Source organism: Phragmites australis, chromosome 10, assembly GCF_958298935.1.
Source record: "Phragmites australis chromosome 10, lpPhrAust1.1, whole genome shotgun sequence".
NCBI lineage: Eukaryota > Viridiplantae > Streptophyta > Magnoliopsida > Poales > Poaceae > Phragmites > Phragmites australis.
The window spans coordinates 28,919,915-28,939,153 of record NC_084930.1 but is presented as its reverse complement, the minus strand read 5'-3'; the positions used below and the strand labels follow the sequence as shown (position 1 = coordinate 28,939,153).

The 19,239-nt window shown below is 44.8% G+C and overlaps 2 protein-coding genes across 2 annotated transcripts; both read right to left on the bottom strand.

Moving 5' to 3' along the window:
- Positions 1-1,679: 1,679 nt before the first annotated feature.
- Positions 1,680-7,296, bottom strand: LOC133930213 (uncharacterized). Its single transcript, XM_062376879.1, has 4 exons — positions 5,816-7,296; positions 3,706-3,823; positions 3,596-3,608; positions 1,680-3,197 (listed from the first exon to the last, which is right to left on the bottom strand). Exons 1-4 carry the CDS (start codon positions 6,987-6,989, stop codon positions 2,037-2,039), a joined length of 2,466 nt encoding a protein of 821 aa, XP_062232863.1. The 5' UTR covers positions 6,990-7,296; the 3' UTR covers positions 1,680-2,036.
- A 3,611-nt stretch (positions 7,297-10,907) lies between these two features.
- On the bottom strand, positions 10,908-18,828 carry LOC133930594 (shikimate kinase 2, chloroplastic-like). Its single transcript, XM_062377267.1, has 9 exons — positions 18,513-18,828; positions 17,623-17,669; positions 17,462-17,516; positions 17,211-17,371; positions 12,092-12,174; positions 11,878-12,007; positions 11,539-11,617; positions 11,307-11,371; positions 10,908-11,208 (listed from the first exon to the last, which is right to left on the bottom strand). The coding sequence occupies exons 1-9, from the start codon at positions 18,715-18,717 to the stop codon at positions 11,104-11,106; spliced, it is 930 nt and encodes a 309-aa protein (XP_062233251.1). The 5' UTR covers positions 18,718-18,828; the 3' UTR covers positions 10,908-11,103.
- Between the last annotated feature and the right edge of the window lie 411 nt (positions 18,829-19,239).

Genomic DNA, 19,239 nt, shown 5'->3' with positions numbered 1-19,239 from the left:
CCACATATGGCGGTGTTGCGCCCATGGAGAGTTTTGACGGCTCTGAGTGTTATGCATATTTTCTTCGTAGAAAAATGCAAAAATTTTACATCCACTTATCCCAAATATCAGTTCGTCAAGATATTGATACGGTCTCCTACATTGCACTTTGATTAGTAGTATCTATAGTTATATATTATAAAAGTATTTTCTTGATAAATCTAGTGACACCGTTGATCTATATTTTTTTAGAAATTGATGGTCCAAGCTAAAAAATGCTTGACTTAGGACAATCCTAAATTGACTTATATTTGGGCAGTAATCCACTTTTGGCTATACTCCACCGTCAGCTATACAAAAGAAGCTTCTCACTTTCAAGGTTCGGAACAAAACTTTTGTTGTCTCAATGACAATCAAGCAAGACCGTACCCGGTCGTTGCAAGTATGATAACCTGTTATTAATGAAACCTAAGCCCTTCGAGAGCTGGTATCCTTTAACAAATAGGAATCAAAACTTATCAAAAGATTGTTCCACAAGACTGCAAATACTTTTTGTATACTCCAGTTTTAAAGCATGAACGAGGAAACTGGAAAATTCATATGGAGCTAGTAACATATTCAACAATGAAGTAAAATCTCGTTTTCTCAAGGAAACCCAAAATGTCCAAATACAAGAGAATCACGTGTTTAAGGTTATAACTTACATGCACAGTATTTAATAAAAGGTTGTATCATATTATGCAACAACAAGACTATTATTCTTAGGCAAGGAACCTAAACACTTCACCTCTAAAGTGCCGCATACAAATACAGAGCCCAGAGCCCCAGAGGCAGGGCAATGCTTACAATCATGACTTCCACCTGGAATTGCACATCGAATGACATTGAGTGCAATGCCTTATGTCACATGCATGATTTGACCACCCATTTATATTGAATAGCTTCAAGACCCATTTCTACGTTCTTTTTATGAAAAATCTAATTGCATCAAATCTCCAACACTTTTTCCCAGATGGCCTACATTTAGGGCCCAGCTCTGATGTCAGATTACATTTAATCGACTTCAGTGAAACTTTTGTGTCTTTAAAACTATCCGTTTTCTTACTTAATAGTTTCAGGCAGCACTCCTGCCTTTGCTTTCACCCTAAAAAAAAAGCCTAACACTTCTGGATGGACTATTCATCTATACAACAACATGCTAGAGTAGAGGCGGTTATGACAGTTTTTGTAAGAAAAAAAAGTAAATGTAAATAATAATGGTGATCACCATCTCCCCAGGTCCAAAGTTTTACTAAAACTGTGGCACCGATCAAACCTACCATGTTCTAAAAAGTATAAACAATTCCAGTGCCGGACAATGAACTCCCACTATGATTGCCGTGGAAGGAAATAGTGGCATTTAGTTTTGTAATTTTTCTCTCCATAACATGGTAGCAGAACATCATTCTATTCTTGCCACCATCAGATTAGCAAAATCATTGCAAAATTCTTCTTTACTATTCTTCCCACCTTAAAAAATATCTAAAGAAATTTCAGGCCACATTTTCTCCTAAAACCATCTAATCATCCAATAAAAGGTTCATCTATTCTGCGATTTGTACAGTTCAACTTGTGATGTGGGTTCTTATAGTTAAGATTGGCTTGTAAGCACACTAATCAAGAAGTTTCAATTTTCTGAAGAGTGTCTTCAACAACTGAAATAATGACAAGCAAAAAATACATATAGTTCACAAACAAGTGTTCTTGAGCAGGTTCACATCTAACAATAAATGTTCCGTACACACAATATTTACTAGTGAAAACCTAAGTTATACTTATACATGTTGCATCTCAATTCTCAAATCAAGCAAGTTCCCTCCAGGAAATGTGTTGATGCTATAGAGGACAATGAACAGCCTACAGCAAAATTTTAAAACATTAGAATGATAGAGCTAGGTGGGGAGGCATTGACAAACCTTAAGTCTTCGTTCCAACACAGCAGCTCTATTGCCCTATTGGTACTGTCAGTGCAAGCATAAGCACCCTGTGAGGACCTCTTTTGTTGGCCAGATAAAAACTCAATTTGGTACCTTCCCATCACAGCTAGAAGCGTAAATGTGAGCAAGGCCTGGAACTCTCTCTTCGTAAGGACCAATGAACTTGTTATGAAACTTCTTCTCAGTCAGACTGGCCACAAAATAGAAGTCCAACTCAGCATCCAGTAATCCCTTCGCCTTGAGAACCTTGAGCAAGCAGTGCCGGGGTAACAAGCGGCGCTCAAGGCTGTACTTGATCAGCACTGGTCTTTGAGCGATGTAATGTGTCTCCAGCCCAACATTCCGTGTTAAGAATTCCACATTTCTCCTCAGCCTGTCGTCCGACATGGTCACAATACCCGGCATCTTCCTCACAGCTATCAACACATCCTCCTGTGACCAACCATACATCTCAAGAATACCAAACTTATTGGCAAGCTTCTTCTCGTTTGGGATCGCAAATGCCATGAGCGCATAGTAGAACATACGCGAGCTCCGTGGCACACCAATCTTGTCGATCTGCGTCACGGCTTCCTGCACAACCTTGTGCGGCCTGGTGAGCACTCTGGACATGAATGTTGGGAAATCACTAACATTTATCCCACATTGCTGGAGGAGGGCGAGGTTAGGCTTGGACGCCTTCTCGGGGTCGACCGAGAGGATGGTAACGTTCAGCTTCACGACCTGGAGGAGCTTGTCGATGGAGCCCAAGACCGGGAGCCAGAAGGTGAGGTTGCGGCGTAGGGTGCCAGAGCGGAAACGGCTGACCATGATAAGGCGCGCGATCTGGGAGCGCGAGAGGCCGAAGTCGCGAAGCGTGGCGACGCGTTTGTCCAGGTTGTTCTCCACGTCCGCGCAGAGGAGCCTCGGGTCAGCGGCGACGACGGCGGCTATGTTGGCGCGCGAGAGGCCCTGCGCGGAGAGGAACGCGAGGACCGCGTCGGGCCTGGAGGGGGACCTGAGGTGGGAGAGCTTCTTGGACGCCTTGAGCGCTTGCGCCCGGGTGAGGCCGCAGGTGGATACGAGGTAGTCGTCGACGGCGAAGGGGGCGGCGGCGGCGGTGGAGAGGAGGCGGTGGAGGGCGAGGAGCGGAGGGAGGCAGGCGACAGGGAGAGGGGAAGCGGGGTGGATAAGGGAAAGGAGGTTCCGGAGTTGGAGCATCGCGTTGCGCCGGTGGCGGCCAGAGCGGCGCCGCAGGGATGGCTAGGGTTTTAGCTTCCGGTTGCTCAACCCGGCTTGGAGCCGCGGCCGCAACGGAATTTCACAACTTTCGCATTCAAGCAGCCAGTGCTCTAGATTTGGAATGTTTCCCTCGGCAGCGCATCCAGTCAAAGTGTAAATTTGTGAAAATTTCACCAAGATCAAGTTTGCAAATTTAATAAAATTTGAATGTATGCTAAAACATGTTTCAAATAATCTTAAATATTATCATATGTTTTTTGGTGAAGATAAATATTATCAGACGTGGCACAAGAGCATACTCAATATATTACCAGACGTGACGCTGCACAAGCACAATGTTCTAGGTATTTATGTTTAACACAATGCAATATTATTTGTTCCACGGTGAGATGCTAAAATGATGCACTTTCTTAGCATACAGTGTCTGATTTTCTGCGAGGATGAGAAAAAATTTCCATGTTACAAACTTGCCAAATAATTAATTTATATTTTTATTTTAACCTGGGTATTACTCTTTTCCATTACTTACAAAAGATACAGTTCAGAGTACAGGAATAAAGGAGAAAGAGCAGCAAAAACTTCCAGAAGCCGACTGTCATCTGTAACCAACAAACTCAGGAAGTAAACGACGGAGGCATCACCACATACTATTACAGACCAACATGACAAAGCAGACGACATATAGAAACAAGAGTAAGCCAAAATCTTCAGGTCTCTTCATCAGCTGATCCATTTTCATCAGGTGCTGGGAGATCCGGTTGAGCAGCACGAGAGCTCTCAGCAGCATGCATCACCATGTCAAAAACTAGCCAAGCTGGCTCTTGGTTCTTGCAATCTGAATCTAGCGGGCAATTCCCCGCTTAAAGAAGCAGCATAAATCTTCAGGTCTGTGAGCTACGAACTTCTCCACGACGACCTTCTCGTACACCTGGGCGGCGGTATAGTAGCTCAGGTCGAACTCCAGCGATCCATTTGTTTTTAAGAAACTTAACACAACATTGTACCGAGGCATGAGGTGGTCCACCAAGCTATATGTAAGCAATGCAGGCCTGTGAGCTATGTACTCTGGCCGCAACCCAACCTGGAAGATCAAGAACTCCAGGGCATGGAGTTCCTCAGCGCGACCGGCAGCTCCGAGACTGCAATGCCCACCTCAGCATTGGACCATTGGGATGTTTCTTCTTTAGGAACTACAGCTCCGCAACGAACTTCTCACTGAGGATTACAGTGATAAAGTCCTCAGTATCATAAAAAGAAACCTGGAATGTCCTTCCAACTTGTAAAGATGCAAACTTATAACGAGCCTCCTCTCAAGCCCGGCAGCCCTTAATGGTCAAGTTGATGTGAGTGTTTTTCACATCAAAATGGAAATGCAACCAGGAGCTCAGTACCACCTCCCAATTTTGCATGGCAAAGTCATGTAAGAAGTTTGGGAGGCACAACAACTCAAACAGATGGGTTCAAACAGGGGTTATTTGATAAAATGCCACCCTGTTGATGAGTCAATTAATTATTTGCCAGAGTACTATTTTCTATTTCAAAGGGAACTGGAAACTGGGGAGTGGGGATAGCTTCCTCCCGCACAAAAAAAAATTTCCTGACTGCCGTTTGTAGTAGTGGATGGTAGGACAAGTGAATGTAAAGTGCATCAATTGCAGACACATGTGCATAGCCATTCTCCCTAAACTGTTAACTCTAACTTCCATGAGAGGTAAATTTTTTCTTCCACAAACCCATTCAACTTAATATTACCAAATAAATTCAATGTTTTATATACTTCTCTAAGAAATATCAGGGATATTCTTTGTACATTGTCATCAACCTTTTTCAAAAAAAAGAGGGGTTGGGGGATGGTGATATTACTAATAATAGACCGTGCCATCTCTGATGTGTGAAAACTGAAGGCAGAGGTTCGAACAAACAATATACAAAATTGTACTTGCAGTGCCTAATTTTTTTGCATTCTTTTTCTTCATATGACCCACAAAATGAACAGCCCACATCTATTCTTGTCCCACAAAAATTCAATGGGCACAGCAAGGAAGTCAGGATGAATTGATTATTTTGTTTCAGAGAAGGAAGACAAAACTGTTTTTCTTACCCTAAATCATCTAGCTTGTCTAACAATCTTGAATCTCTAATTTAATAACTACAATTCTATGGCGAAGGCACAGGAATATCTTAAATTGTTTTAGACAAAGCCAAGGTAAAATTTCTTGCAAATAATTTGGCTCCAGAAGAAAACAACAAAGCTTTTTTGTATCACTCGGGCAATTCCAAACAGAGACACTTGCTACTCTCAAAAATAATTTCGAACATGGAAATGACAATGCAGAGGAATGGAGTCAATCTAGATACATTACTTCGAGCAAGAGCACACAACCATTTGATTGTGAAGAACCTAAGGAAACAAATCAATATTCTCAGTTTTTAAACTTCCCTTCCACCATTCATATTGATCACCTATAGAAAAATCAACCAGCTGGATGGAATGTCACATTATATAGCACTGCTCTTCATCAAGTAGTCATGCCAAAGATGATCACCTATGGCAAAAAAAAAAAAAAACTTTTTTCTTCTCCTTTTTAGGTAAGAATGAATCAAGCGGATGACAAACCTTCGAAAATATTCCTAATAGCTCTTTGGTGTCAGCACCTTCTCTTTTCCTCTGTCTGTCTCACAGAGCTGCTCCCATTGGTGTTTTCCAGCACAGCAAGAAGCAAAAGCAGCAGCAAGACCTGGAACACTATCCTCGTAAGGATGCACAAATCTATGCAGAAATTTTTCATTGCCCATGGTGGAAACAAAATAGAAGCTAAACTCAGCATTCAGCAGCCCCTTTGCCTTGAGAAAATTCATCAAGCAATGCCGTGGCAACAAACGACGTTCAATGCTATACAACATCAAAGCTGGCCTTCGTGCAATGTATGGTATCTCCAACCCGACGTCCCCCATCAGGAACTCCAAACTTCTTCGAACTCTTTTCTCAGTAGAACCCAGGATATTAGGGAACTTTCTCACTGCTAATGATATATCCTCCCTTGACCATCCAAGCTTCTCAAACAGTTGCATATTCTTAGTGAGCTTCTCGCGGCTGAGGATTGCAAATGTTGAAAGCGCATGAGGGAAAACCGACGAGTTCTGCTCTATTCCAAACTCATCAACACGTGCCAAAGCTTCCTGCAGGTGCTTAGTGCTCACGGTGACCATCCGACACATGAATGCTTTGGGAATTTCAGGAACACGTATCCCACATCCCTGAAGGAGTGCCAGGTTGGAGACCACCTTCTCGTGGTCCATGCCGAGGAGACCGTTGCTGACCTTGAGGACATGCAAGAGCTCATCAAGGGAGCCAAAAACCTGGAGCCAGAAGTCAACATTGCGGCGGAGCGAGCTGCTGCGGAGGTGGTTTCGGGCGGTCAAGACGAGGCGCGCGATCTCAGGACGCGATAGCCTGAGGTCGCTGAGCTCGACGATGCGGGGTGCCAGGCTCTTCTCGACGTCGGCGCAGAGCAAGAGCGGGTCATTGGAGACGACGGTGGCGATGTCGGCGTGGGAGAGGCCGAGGCCGGTTAGGAAGGCAAGGACGGCGTCGGGCTTCGAGGGGGACTTGAGGTGGGAGATCATCTTGGAGGCCTTGACGGCCTGCGCCTTGGAGAGGCCGCAGTTGGCGACGAGGTAATCCTCGGCGGCGAAGGGGTTCCCAGTGGCGGAGAGGAGGCGGTGGAGTGACATGAGGGGGTGGAGGGATGTGGGAGAGGGATGGCGCAGGGAGAGGAGATGCGGAAGGATGCATTTTCGGAGGCAGAGCATAGTGCTGACCGGCGGCAGGTGGCGCCGGCGGCGGGCGGGGCTGCGGTAGTGCGGTGGGTGGGGATGAAAAATCGGCGCCGGTGCCCGCGTAGGAGGAATTTTTGAGGAAGGATGGATAATCGGAAGATGGCCATTTCGGCCGCCGTGTCTACTGGCCTGGACCAAGGTGGATGACCGATGGATGGACTGGACCGTATCTGAAACAATGTTTGACCGATCTGACTTAAACGAATTGGCATAGGCATGACCTACCTAGCCGCGCCCAACCGCCATGATGCCATACCTGACACCTCTAGCCTCTCTATCCCATCGTTACCCTACCTCGCCGTACGGCCATTCACCCCCAACCTCCTCCTGCCGCTCGGCCGCCACGTTCCGTCTCTGTGTCGTCTCACTACCGTGTCACCTCACCTCATTATGCCTACCGGGCCAGTCAGACCATAACCATACCCAGACTGACTCGACACAATAACTGACGAGTCGTGTCGTGAGCCGTGACTTTGACGTGGCGCGTTAATCTTAATGGGCATGTCAAGCCATGCCGTAGTTAAGCCGATCTGATAGACTCATTTAGCCATATGTAGACATGATCCTCTCCACTACGAAAAAGATGAGAAAGACAATTTTGCATATGGTGTGAATACATGAATTATTGGGTTCTTTTCATTTAATATTTATCCACTATTAATTCTTTTATTTATTTTATAATTTTTTTATCTATCTCTCTAACCTAAATCTTAACACGTAGCTCATATATCCACAAAAGCCAGTAGAATTTTCCCTTGTGGAAAAGGATCCGCCTTCCCTGCAATAGTTTGAAAGCAAAAGTGATACCAACACAGAGAATTAGGGACATCAGTGAAAATCCAAAAAACACAGTATCTTTAGAAAAAAATAATGTAAAATTCAAAAAGAAATTTCAAGGAACGTTCACAAAAAATTCAGGAGAAAAAACAAATACACAGAGATTTAGGTAAAATCACAAAAAAAAATAGCAAGGCTCAGAAAATTCGAACAAAATAGGGAAAAAAATGGGCAAACTGCATAACAGGGCGTAATAAAAGGGAAATATCGCAAAACCACTGGGAAAATATAATTGCATACAAGAATAATAAAGATCTATTTCAAAATCCCAAGTGTATGCAATACCAGGAACCAAGAGATATATGCTTAATAAATTTGATTTTTTTATTACCGGCCCCACTTTACCTGAAGGCTTTTTGGAGCATATTTTTGAAGGAGACGTACAGGAGGGGGATCGAACCCTTGGCTCACCTCTCCCATGAGGATTTGCCATTGGGCTATCATGCCCTCCGCAAAATAAATTTGATTTGATGAACATTGTAGCTACTGTTATTTCATTCTCCTAAACACCCCTTAAGGCTGGACATAATATACATAGGCATACATGAGAATTGACAGACAACAAAGGATTTACAGTGGCGTTTCAAACTTCAAACATCTCCCACCATTGGACTAAAAGGTGATAACACCAGCGGTTATACACAATATGGAAGTACTGATGCTAAGAAGAAGCCCTTCCGGCTTCTGCGCTCTTTCTAACGTTGCTTAAATGCTTGCTGTCTTCAACACCTACAGATTGCATCAGTTTGTATATGGCTACAAGTCTTATTTTTGTTGTGAAGGCCTTCTCGGTCCAAACGATCTTCCGAATGGAAAAAGAAAAGGATATTCAATGAGCAAGAAAATAAAGTGAAGCATAACAATAGCTTCTGCATGTACTCTGATAGAAACTCAGTCTGTTACTTATTCCATTTCTTAATTTCAATACACTCATGACAGGAAAAAAAAAAGGGTTGCAAACAAGGTGCATGTAATTATACTTTATATCACCATAAGCTGAACCATGAGTCCATGATACACTTTTAAATTAAAAAAATAATCAATTCTGAACTATGATACACGAAAATAATTTAGACAACGTACAGGAAAGGATTTCAGAAAAGAAAGCGAGCCACTTAAATTGAACCATGTACAATTCTGAACAAGAAAAGAATTCAGTGAGTGCAAGTCAGGTACATATTATTGTTCTTGATGTCAAAAGCTAAAAGGTGTTTTATCTGACAAGAACCACCACCAGAAAAACCTTCATGTACCCCCTCAAAGATGAATGAAGGCCCACATCATCAAATATCATGATACTCCCAACTAGCTACTTAACAAGATCAAGTAGATCATTATAGAAATATCATGAAGATTAATTATTATTCATGAAGAATAAATCACTTGAAGAATATAAGATCGAGAAGGTTGAGTGTTGTACTCTTTTCCCCTCCGTGAGTTTTTACATGAAGGTTTCTCACCTGATGTTTTTAACGAGGCAACAAGTTCAATGCAACTTACATAAACATTGTACTTTTTTCCTTATGAGTTTTTACATGAAGGTGTCTCATGCAAGGTTTTTAATGAGGAAATATGTGCAATATGATAACGGTAATATGCACTCTTTTCTCTATATTTGTCCCACTTAATTTTTGAGGAGTTTTTGATGAAGCATATGTATCGTTGTAAATCGCCGAAGGGGGAATGCTTAGATCTCAAAATTATAGATCTCAACATTCTAGAACTTTTTTGGTATTCAAATGGCCTCCAATGGAAAAATGACCAATTACAAAGTTGTAGCTCTCATTGGGGGATGCAATTTTCATATAAAAAACATCTCCATCTAAGTTTATATGGAAAAGTTATGATATTTTTAAAGATGTGTTGCGCAGTCTGGTAACCCTGTCGCCTAATGGATATCGGTTTTTATAAAAAGTTGCTAACGTTGGGCACTACCTTGTCGCCCTTTTATTGGGCAATTTTTATAGAATCCGCCCCATGAGCAGGTGATTTTTCGTTGTCGCCCTATGCATGGGCGACATGCCTCTCGTTTCATCATTTTTTAAACAACCACATATTTTTGTTAAATTAATAAAAAGAAACATATTTTAAATCAAAACTCTGAAAACAGTGCAAAATCGGGCCAAGACGCCCCCTTCAAATAGGCTCACAAATGCACCTCTCACATAGCCCGGGGAAGCTGCCCTGGGGCTTCGGCCCACGTGGAACAGGTCAAGATCCCGGTAGGAAATAGGGCACCCAAACAAGTCTGTAGGGTTTTCTCTCTCCCTCTCTTGGTTTTCTCCCGAAGCCTCGTTTTAACTTTTAACCCATTGTTGGGTGGGCCCGGTTCATCCTAGTAATTTGCCAATATTCCCACCCATTTATTTTGGAAAAAAAACTCTGATTTCTGACCAAAAGTTGTGTAAAATGCGGCAAATTGCAAATCTACATATTGTTCGAGCAAAATCCTAAAATGTTGGCATACTCTCAAAATTAACATTTAAAGTGCCATGAAGCTTAAAATATCATTAAAGATTGAGAAGCCAAGTTAAAATATGATTTGATTTACTTGTGATGAGTGATTGATATTGATATTTATTTGGTTTAATAATATTCGATTTTGCATGAACTTTGATGTGATTTGAATTGATTTAGGATTTCATTTGAGCATATTGATTATAGACTAACTGGAATTGAAGTTGAAGATATGTATTTGCTTGTCTCATGGTGTGTAGATGATAGATGTAATTTGACGGTCAATGGTGGGATGATCGAGACCAAATGAAGTGTTTGGTGCCAGACAATCAAGGAGGCCAGACGAAGTTAAGCCAAATAAATACCAATGCCAATCACTCATTACAAGGAGCGGATATGTAATAGTAGATCCTGTTGATAGAGTTATGTCTTTTCAGCTCCATATTAGATACAGAGTTTATAACTTAAAATAAAGTGGTTAAGTCTTTGTTTTAAGTTTAAAATAGGAATAAAATTACTCGATGTACTCACGGCTTTAGCTCCAAAACTTTTTAAGCTGAAACTTCGCTAAGCAGGCCCGTAATAACCCGTTTCAACTATGGAACTTCTCGAGCCAGCTCCACCACCGATTATTCTATGTTGTTTACAAGGAGGACATATTCTTCAGCCTTACAGCCTCACAAGGAGTGCATGCTTTTCACCCTATGATTCATTTTCAGATTTCATTCAGTAACTAAAGAACAAATAAATAATGCTAACCCGTACTCTACAGGTACATGGTACAAGAAAAAGCTCAAGATTCTTGCATCCTGCGACTCTGGGAATCAACATGTAAGTCGCCACCTGATCCATAGGTTGTAGAATGCTCAGTGACAAAATTCCCAATCTTGTGTAGCGCCTGAAACGTAGCAAGATTTTACTTCAGGAAAACTGTATCTGTAACACACTGGGGAAAGCATGGAGTGTCAGTTGAACAATTGAATGATGATATAATACCTCAATAGCGATATCAGTTGGTGTCAGCTTAGAAACATCACCATGACCCTGCTTAGCTGCAATCTCTGCACGGATATAAATGCAGCGCGTTATAACGCTATTCTATGTTTTAGGCATAAAAAGGGCAAAACTTTGATTGAGAAACACCGCGAATCTCGGATCATGAAGATAGGGGAGTATTCTCAAGATGGAGGCACGGTAGGAAGATGCCGTTCGTCCTACGGATACGTACCTCCAAGAGAAACTCTTGCATCAGCATTTGCATATGCATCGCCTCTCTGCTCCGCAAGCATGCTCAGTTTTGAGAAAGCCTAAAGCAAAATTAGTTCAGTGATTAGTTCGCAAAAAAAATAGTTTCAGTGATTCATGCATTTTAACCATAGCAATGATACAGTAGGCCAAGAAACAAGAAAAATGCAAATCTAATGGATTTTCATTGCAATTCATTGCTACAACTCATTTAGCGTTTGTGCAATTGAACTATTAGTCTTACAGTTGTGAAATAGGTGTGAGAGACGGGATCTGTCTTACGATATCCAAACAACACAGTTTGAAGGATGAAAGTGTCTACCGCTGTGTATGGATCGCCGGATGGCTGGTCTAGAAGAGGACGAGAAGCGGTCCCCACTTGAGCAATACGCTTCGCAAGAGCGTCCAAAGGCACATCCAACCAAACAGATAGGCCTTTCTTCATATATTTCCTGGAAAAAAGAAGATATCAGAATTATTTCATCTGAAGAGGAAAACAGAAAGCTCAAAATGGTAAGCCAAAGTTATCCCAGTACCAGTTAACTGGCCTAATAACAGCACCACCTCCAGTTGCAACAACTAATCGCCGCATTGAGGACAAATCCCTCAAGGCACTACTCTGTAAGATACAGAAACATGAACATGTTAGTCCATAAGCCTTTCTGTTCTCATCACTATGAAGGCATCATATCATCAATCAAGTACATCAGAAAGTATAATATAAAACAACTTGTCAGCAGGGCAAGCAAAATTTAGCCTTCCTTGCGTATGGCAGCCCAAGTTCAGAATCGGCGATGTTTCACCGCGGCGAGGTGATCTTCCCATGGTGCCTCTATGGAATAACTCACGTACTCCACAGCATAGGCAATGTTGGGCCAAGTATGAACCAAGTAGCGGAGGTTGCCAACGATGCTGTGGTACTTGGTCACGTCCACAAGCAGACTTGTGCTCTGCTTGTTTAGCTTCAATCGCGGCGCCTCCATGGGCGCTTAGCATGGATTGCAGTCGGTCATGTCACTGCTCTCCAAGATCTTGTGCACATAGGTTGTCTGGCTGATGGTGATGCCGCCCGCGTGCTACTGGATCTTGATGTCAAGGTCGCTCATCTTGAATAACCTATGCATCTCCTCCATGAATCTGCGGATCGCAAGCTCACTGGTCCCGGTGATGATCAAGTTGTCGACGTACAAGCCGACGAGGAGACGAGATGCGCCTTGGCCGTGTCCATACATGGTATGCTTCGAGGCTCTTCGCCGGAAGCCAAGCTTGATCAGGCTATTGTCGAGTTTGGAGCTCCATGCACTCGATGCTTTGCGCAGGTACAAAGCTGTTTCTTCAGCACATCAATTTTTGCATGGTTGTTCGAGACTTGTTGTTTGGCTTATAAATAAAGGAAAAAAACCAAAAGCTGCAAGTAGTTGTGTGGCACCAAAATATCTTGTGCTCTCACCCAGTTTCTGTGATGTGTGTTCTAGACTTGTTGTTTTTCATGCGATAGAGCAGGCGATTCCAACATTTGGTGTCAGACCTTGTGTTGTTGATCCAGACACTGCAATGTCGTCATGGGCTCCTACGGGCGCGCAATCAAGGGCTTCTCCATGCCGAGGCCGCCGTATCTTATCGACACCTCCTCCGTGGCAACAGTGGTCATGAGATGATCATGCAGCGTGTCGTCAAGGAGACGTCGGGATCAGTGGTCTACCCCTCTCTCACCCGAACCAACTACACCGAGTGAGCACTCGTGATACGTGTGAGCTTGCAGGCACAAGGTTATTGGGAGGCAATCGAGCCACACGGTGGTGACTACCACGACAATAGGCTGGCGTTGTCTATCATTCTTCGCAACGTGCCGTCAGAGATGCTAACCACCAAGGACGCCTGGGACGCGATCAAGACAATGCGTGTCGGTGTCGAGCGTGTCAGAGAAATGAACGCACAGAAGCTACGATGTGAGCTCGACGAGATCGAATTCAAAGATGGCGAGTTTATCGACAACTTCACCATGAGGATCACGAGCCTCACCAAGGATTGGGCCAAGGATTGCCGCACCAAGCCAAATTAGGCCGAGGCCCACCTGACGTAGGGAGACAATAACGAGCCCACACTTTTGATGGCCACATCCACTTCGCTGCAACCCGTTGTGCCGGCATCCCCTCCGCTGCGATGTAGCCCTCTCTAGCTGGTCAAGGTGAAGGTACTCGCATAGCTAGATCGAGAGGAGGACAACGATGATCGACTATGGTACCTCGACACTAGCACCACGAACCACATGATCGGGTTGTGCGCCGCCTTCTCGGAGATCAACTTCGGAATGTAGGGCACTATCAAGTTCAACGATGGCTCCATCGTCGACATCGAAGGGTGATGCGGGATTTTGTTTGCCTGCAAGACCGATGAGCACCACGCACTCATGGGTGTGTACTTGATTCCCTAGCTCACCACCAACATCATTAGCATCGCACAACTTAACGAGAATGGTTATCAAGTGCTGGTTGACGGTGGTGCCCTATAGATTCGGGACTCGAATTGATGGTTACTGGCGAGGGTGAGGCACTCCCCCAGTCAGGTGTACATGCTCAACCTCGACATCGTGCACCCGATATGCCTGTTGGTGAGGAGCTCCGACAAGTCCTAACGTTGGCATGCCAGGTACGGTCATATCAGCTTTTAGGCTTTTCGTAAGCTCACCCAACACAAGATGGTATGAGGGCTGCTACGCATTGATCAGTTGGATAAAGTGTGCGACAGCTACCTTGCCGGCAAGCAGCGGCATAGCTTGTTCCCAGAGCAAGCACGACACCACGCGACTCACGTTCTCGACCTCATCCATGGCGACCATTGCGGGCCGATCCCGCCAACGACATCGAGCGGCAACCGCTACTTTCTGCTGTTGGTGGATGACATAAGCCACTACATGTGACTCAGCCTCCTCGCGAACAAGGACCAAGCTCCGGCGGCGATCAGGCAGTTCCAGACCATGATGGAGGTGGAGTCGGGAAGGAAGCTCAAGGTACTCAGCACCAATCGTGGTGGTGAGTTCACATCGGTGGAGTTTAGGGACTACTGCGTCGAGCGTAGTGTTCAGCGGCAACTCACATCCCCCTATTCTCCACAACATAATGGGGTTGTTGAGCGCAACAATCAGACAATGGTCACCATGACCCAAAGCATGTTGAAGGCAAATGGCCTCCTTGGAACATTCTAAGATGAGGCTATTTCCACCGCTGTTTTCATCCTCATCTGTGCGCTTACTTGGAGCATCGACGGCAAGACTCTGCACGAGGCCTGGCATGGTGTGTGGTTGGCAGTGCACTTTCTTCACACCTTCGGCTACATCACGCACGCTAGGAACACAAAGACCCACCTAAAGAAACTGGACGACCGCAATAGCTCGATGGTCTTTGTTGGCTACGAGAACGGCTCCAAGGCTTACTAGTTGTATGACCCTGTAAGCGAGTGCGTGCATGTGACGCGCGGCATCTTCATCGACGAGGAGGCGTAGTGAGACTAGAGCGGCCATGGTGAGGCCGACGTGGTGATCAAGGGGGAGAAGTTTACCGTGGAGTACACTATGGTGTACACACCTTGGGCTGTGGAGAGGGGCAACACAACCAGCCATCAGGAGTCGCCACAGACACTCGGCAATGCACATGCATCAATGCCAAGCGCGGTGGACACAACAACATCGATAGCGCCGAACGTTGTGGAGTTTGCATCCCCACCGGCAAACCCAGAGGAGGACCTCGACGTCGACCATGATGACGCTCCACTCCGGTTCTGCACCATCGGCAACATCCTTAGGCCAGCATCACCACGCAGGCTCACGCTGCGTGTTCTAGACTCCGAGCTGCTCTTCACCACAGCTGATGAGCCAACCTCATTGAGCGAGGCAGAGCAGCATGAATGCTGGCATCGTGTGATGTTGGACAAGATGAAGCCAATCAACTACAGTGACACATGGGAGCTTGTCGACCTTCCTGCCGGTCACTGAGCATTCATGGTGATGAAGGGGTATGTGCAATGCCTCGGGATCAACTTTAAGGAAGTGTTCATCCTGTGGCACGCATGAAGTTCATGCGGGTTCTTCTGGCCATGGCGACACATGAAGGATGACAAGATCACCACATGGACGTGAAAAGCGTGTTCCTCAACGGCGTGCTCACGAAGGAGGTGTACGTGGTCCAACCACCATACTTCGTCCACGAGGGCACCGAACGCAAGGTGCTCAAGCTGAAGAAGGCCTTGTACGGTTTGTGCCAAGCACCGATAGCATGGAACTTCAAGCTTGACAACAGCCTAATCAAGCTTGGCTTCCGCGGAGGGCCTCGAACGTGTATGGATGTGGCGACAGCTCATCTCGTCTCTTCGCCGGCGTGTACATCGATGACTTGATCATCACCAGGACCGGTGAGCTTGTGATTTGCAGATTCAAGGAGGAGATACATAGGTTGTTCAAGATAAGCGACCTCGGATTTCTAAGCTACTACCTCGACATCGAGGTCCTACAACGCATGGGTGGCATCACCATCAGCCAGACAACCTACGCGTACAAGATCTTAGAGAGCAGTGGCATGGCCAACTGTAATCCATGTCAAGCACCCATGGAGACACGACTGAAGCTAAGCAAACAGAGCACAAATCAGCTCATGGACACGACCAAGTACTGTAGCATCATTGATATTCTCCGCTATTTGGTTCATACCCAGCCCGACATCGCCTATGTCGTGGGGTACATGAGTCATTTTATGGAGGCACCATGAGAATACCACCTCACTGCGGTGAAACGTGTACTGCGCTACATCGCCGATACTTTGAACATGGGTTGTCACTACGCAAGGAAGCTCAACGAGTGTCAACGACTGTCAGGATACAATGACAATGACTTGGTCGGTGATGTCGATGACCGCAAGAGTACCATAGATGTGCTCTTCTTCCTTGGCCACAGCCCAAGTCAGCTGGCAGTCACAGAAGTAGAGAGTGGTGGCTCTCTTCCTGCGATGCCGGGTACATCACTACCTCCACTGTGCGTGTACCACACTGTTTGGCTTGCCTGTTTGCTAAGTGACATTGGCGATGGCAAGCCCGAAGCAGCAATGCTGAATATGGACAATAAAGCAACCATCTTTCTATGCAAGAACCTAGTGTTCCGCGACAGAAGCTAACATACTGATACCCGATATCATTTCATTTGGGAATGCATCAAGGGAGGCAAAATCAACATCGAGTCTGTCAGCGGCGAGTTTGGCATCGCCAACAACCAAAAACTGCATCAGGATTTAGGGGAGTTTGTTCCATGATTATTAATCTTAGCAGTTTTTTTTGTGATCATTAATCTTAGCGGTTAGTGTTATTTCAGTTTATGTTTGCATGTGGTTAGTGGTCATGCATGTCATTTTCTATTTGCATGTAGTTAGTGTTTTCGTTTTTGCATGTAGGAGTTTTTAGAGTTTTTAATTAGCCATTTCTTCAGCTCAGCCATTTCTGCTTGGCTGTTAGAGACTTGTTGTTCGGCTTATAAATAAAGGAGAAAATCACAAAAGCTGAAAATAGATGTGCGGCACCAAAATATCTTGTGCTCTCGCTCAATTTCTGTGTTGTGTGTGCTAGATTTGATGTTGCTAGTGCGATAGAGAAGGCAATTCCAACAAACATTACCTCATTATCTCTGAAAAATGCTTCACTATGAACGTTGAATATCTGAGCAACGGACGGCATGCCAACTGCTTGTTCCACCAACTTATCGCTGTCAAAGAATGAATAACCCAAAACTTCGGCTAAGATCTTCCCCACGGTACTCTTACCAGAGCCCATCATTCCTACAACAGGAACCAACAATTATTAATTTCTGAGGAAAAGAGGACAAATTGTAACAGTAAACAAAGAGGTATCGGGAGTTCAGAACTAACCAACAAGGTAAATGCACCGCCCATTCAAGTAGAACAGAACTTCTTCTGATTTATGCTGTAGTTACAATGGGAATATGTCACAAAGATGCCAGAAGGCAAGAGAATTATAGCATAAAAAATTAATTTAATTCATATTACGAATTTAGTAAGCTCATATTTACCTTCAACAAGAGGGCTTCGTCAGCTGAACTATGCGAGCTCTCATCACCTATATAAGACAAGAATACAAAGAAAAGTCAACTTACTGAACTACACATAACATCAACTCGCAAGTACGTGGAAGAGATCAGAATGAGTATAAAATTAAGAAGAACGCAAAATTCAATTTCATGTAGGCTGGAAAGTGTTAAAATATACATGGTCCAAATAATTGACAACAACAAACAGCTTAGCAAATCCAACATAGCAATTATATATTTCCTACAGAAACAGAAAAAAAAACTTTTCTAATACAGCTTAACGGCACTGACTTCAATAACGTCGTTTATTCCTTTTCACAGTTAATCCAAAATGTTAATCAATTCAACAATCTATATCGCATATTATTATTTTTCTGAAAAAAATTCTATCAGTTCAAATGCAAGACCACCTATTATTGACATTTGACCCAACAACCCATCACCTACTCTGAACCAAGCTCCATTGCCAAAACATAACTTTACTCCAAATCAAAAACAAAGCAACCATTTCTCCAACCAAACCTATCAAATTCTGCCACCACAATCAACCAATCCACGTAAAGCATCGTGACATTTAACCCACAAAAAAGAAAAGCATGGTGATATTTGTTCAAACCAAATCATAAGGTAGCTCATGAACTTGCCCGGCTAGGCACGAATCGGTTCTGACTGATGTGTTGGCGTTGGTGCCTAGCAATTTGGCTAGCTCATCGGTTTAATGGAATACACCAAATTCCATTAAAAAAAATCACATGCCAACGCATCAGCCTCCTAAATCTTACTAGATTTAACCCCGAAAAGATCGTACTAGCATCGATCCACCCAATCCCCGAATTCTAATCAATTCGACCGAAAGGACCACGGAAAGTCACCTCTCGATGCCTTGACGCAGCAGAGCGGGGCAACGGGCTTGGCCTGGCGGGCCCGCACGGCCAAGGCGGCCGCTCCGGCCGGGCCTACGATCCGCAAGCTCCCCGCCCGCGCCCGCCTCTCCTCGCTGAGCAGCGCGCTCCGGCGCCCACCGGGCCCGAGCACCGCCGTCCGCGGTTGCGTCGCCATGCCCGCGCCCACCTCCATTGCTCGCCGCGCCCTGGGCTGTACGGAGACGCAGGATAAGCTGTTCGAGACGTTGGGAGGGGCTGACTCGTGATCAGAAGAGAAGGCGCGGGCGAAGCGGGTGGCGGCGAAGGCGGAGACGCGGGTTTATATAGCGCAAGGGTCCGCGAGCCAGGACGCTGACGACTAGCTCGTTCGCCCGGACTCGGCGTGATGTTCAATTACATTCTTGGCCCCCAGCTTGGATACCGCGATTATAGTGTTTTCTTTACGCTTTCACGTGCAAAACATGATCGTGGGGCAGAACTGGTGATGCTGTTGACTCCTGCGATTTGCATCTGTCCAACGCCTCATGACCTGACTGACACACACACTTCACGCATAGCGGACGCAGATAAGCATTCTCTGTTTTTCTTGCTCTCTCCTCTCTTTGTTCTTTTTTATCTGACTCTTCTAATTTTAGTTTTTAATAAAGTTCTACCTAATAGGAAGGCTGTGCCCCTCTCCCCTTCAACCTCCGGTACATCCGCGCTTGCTTTCACG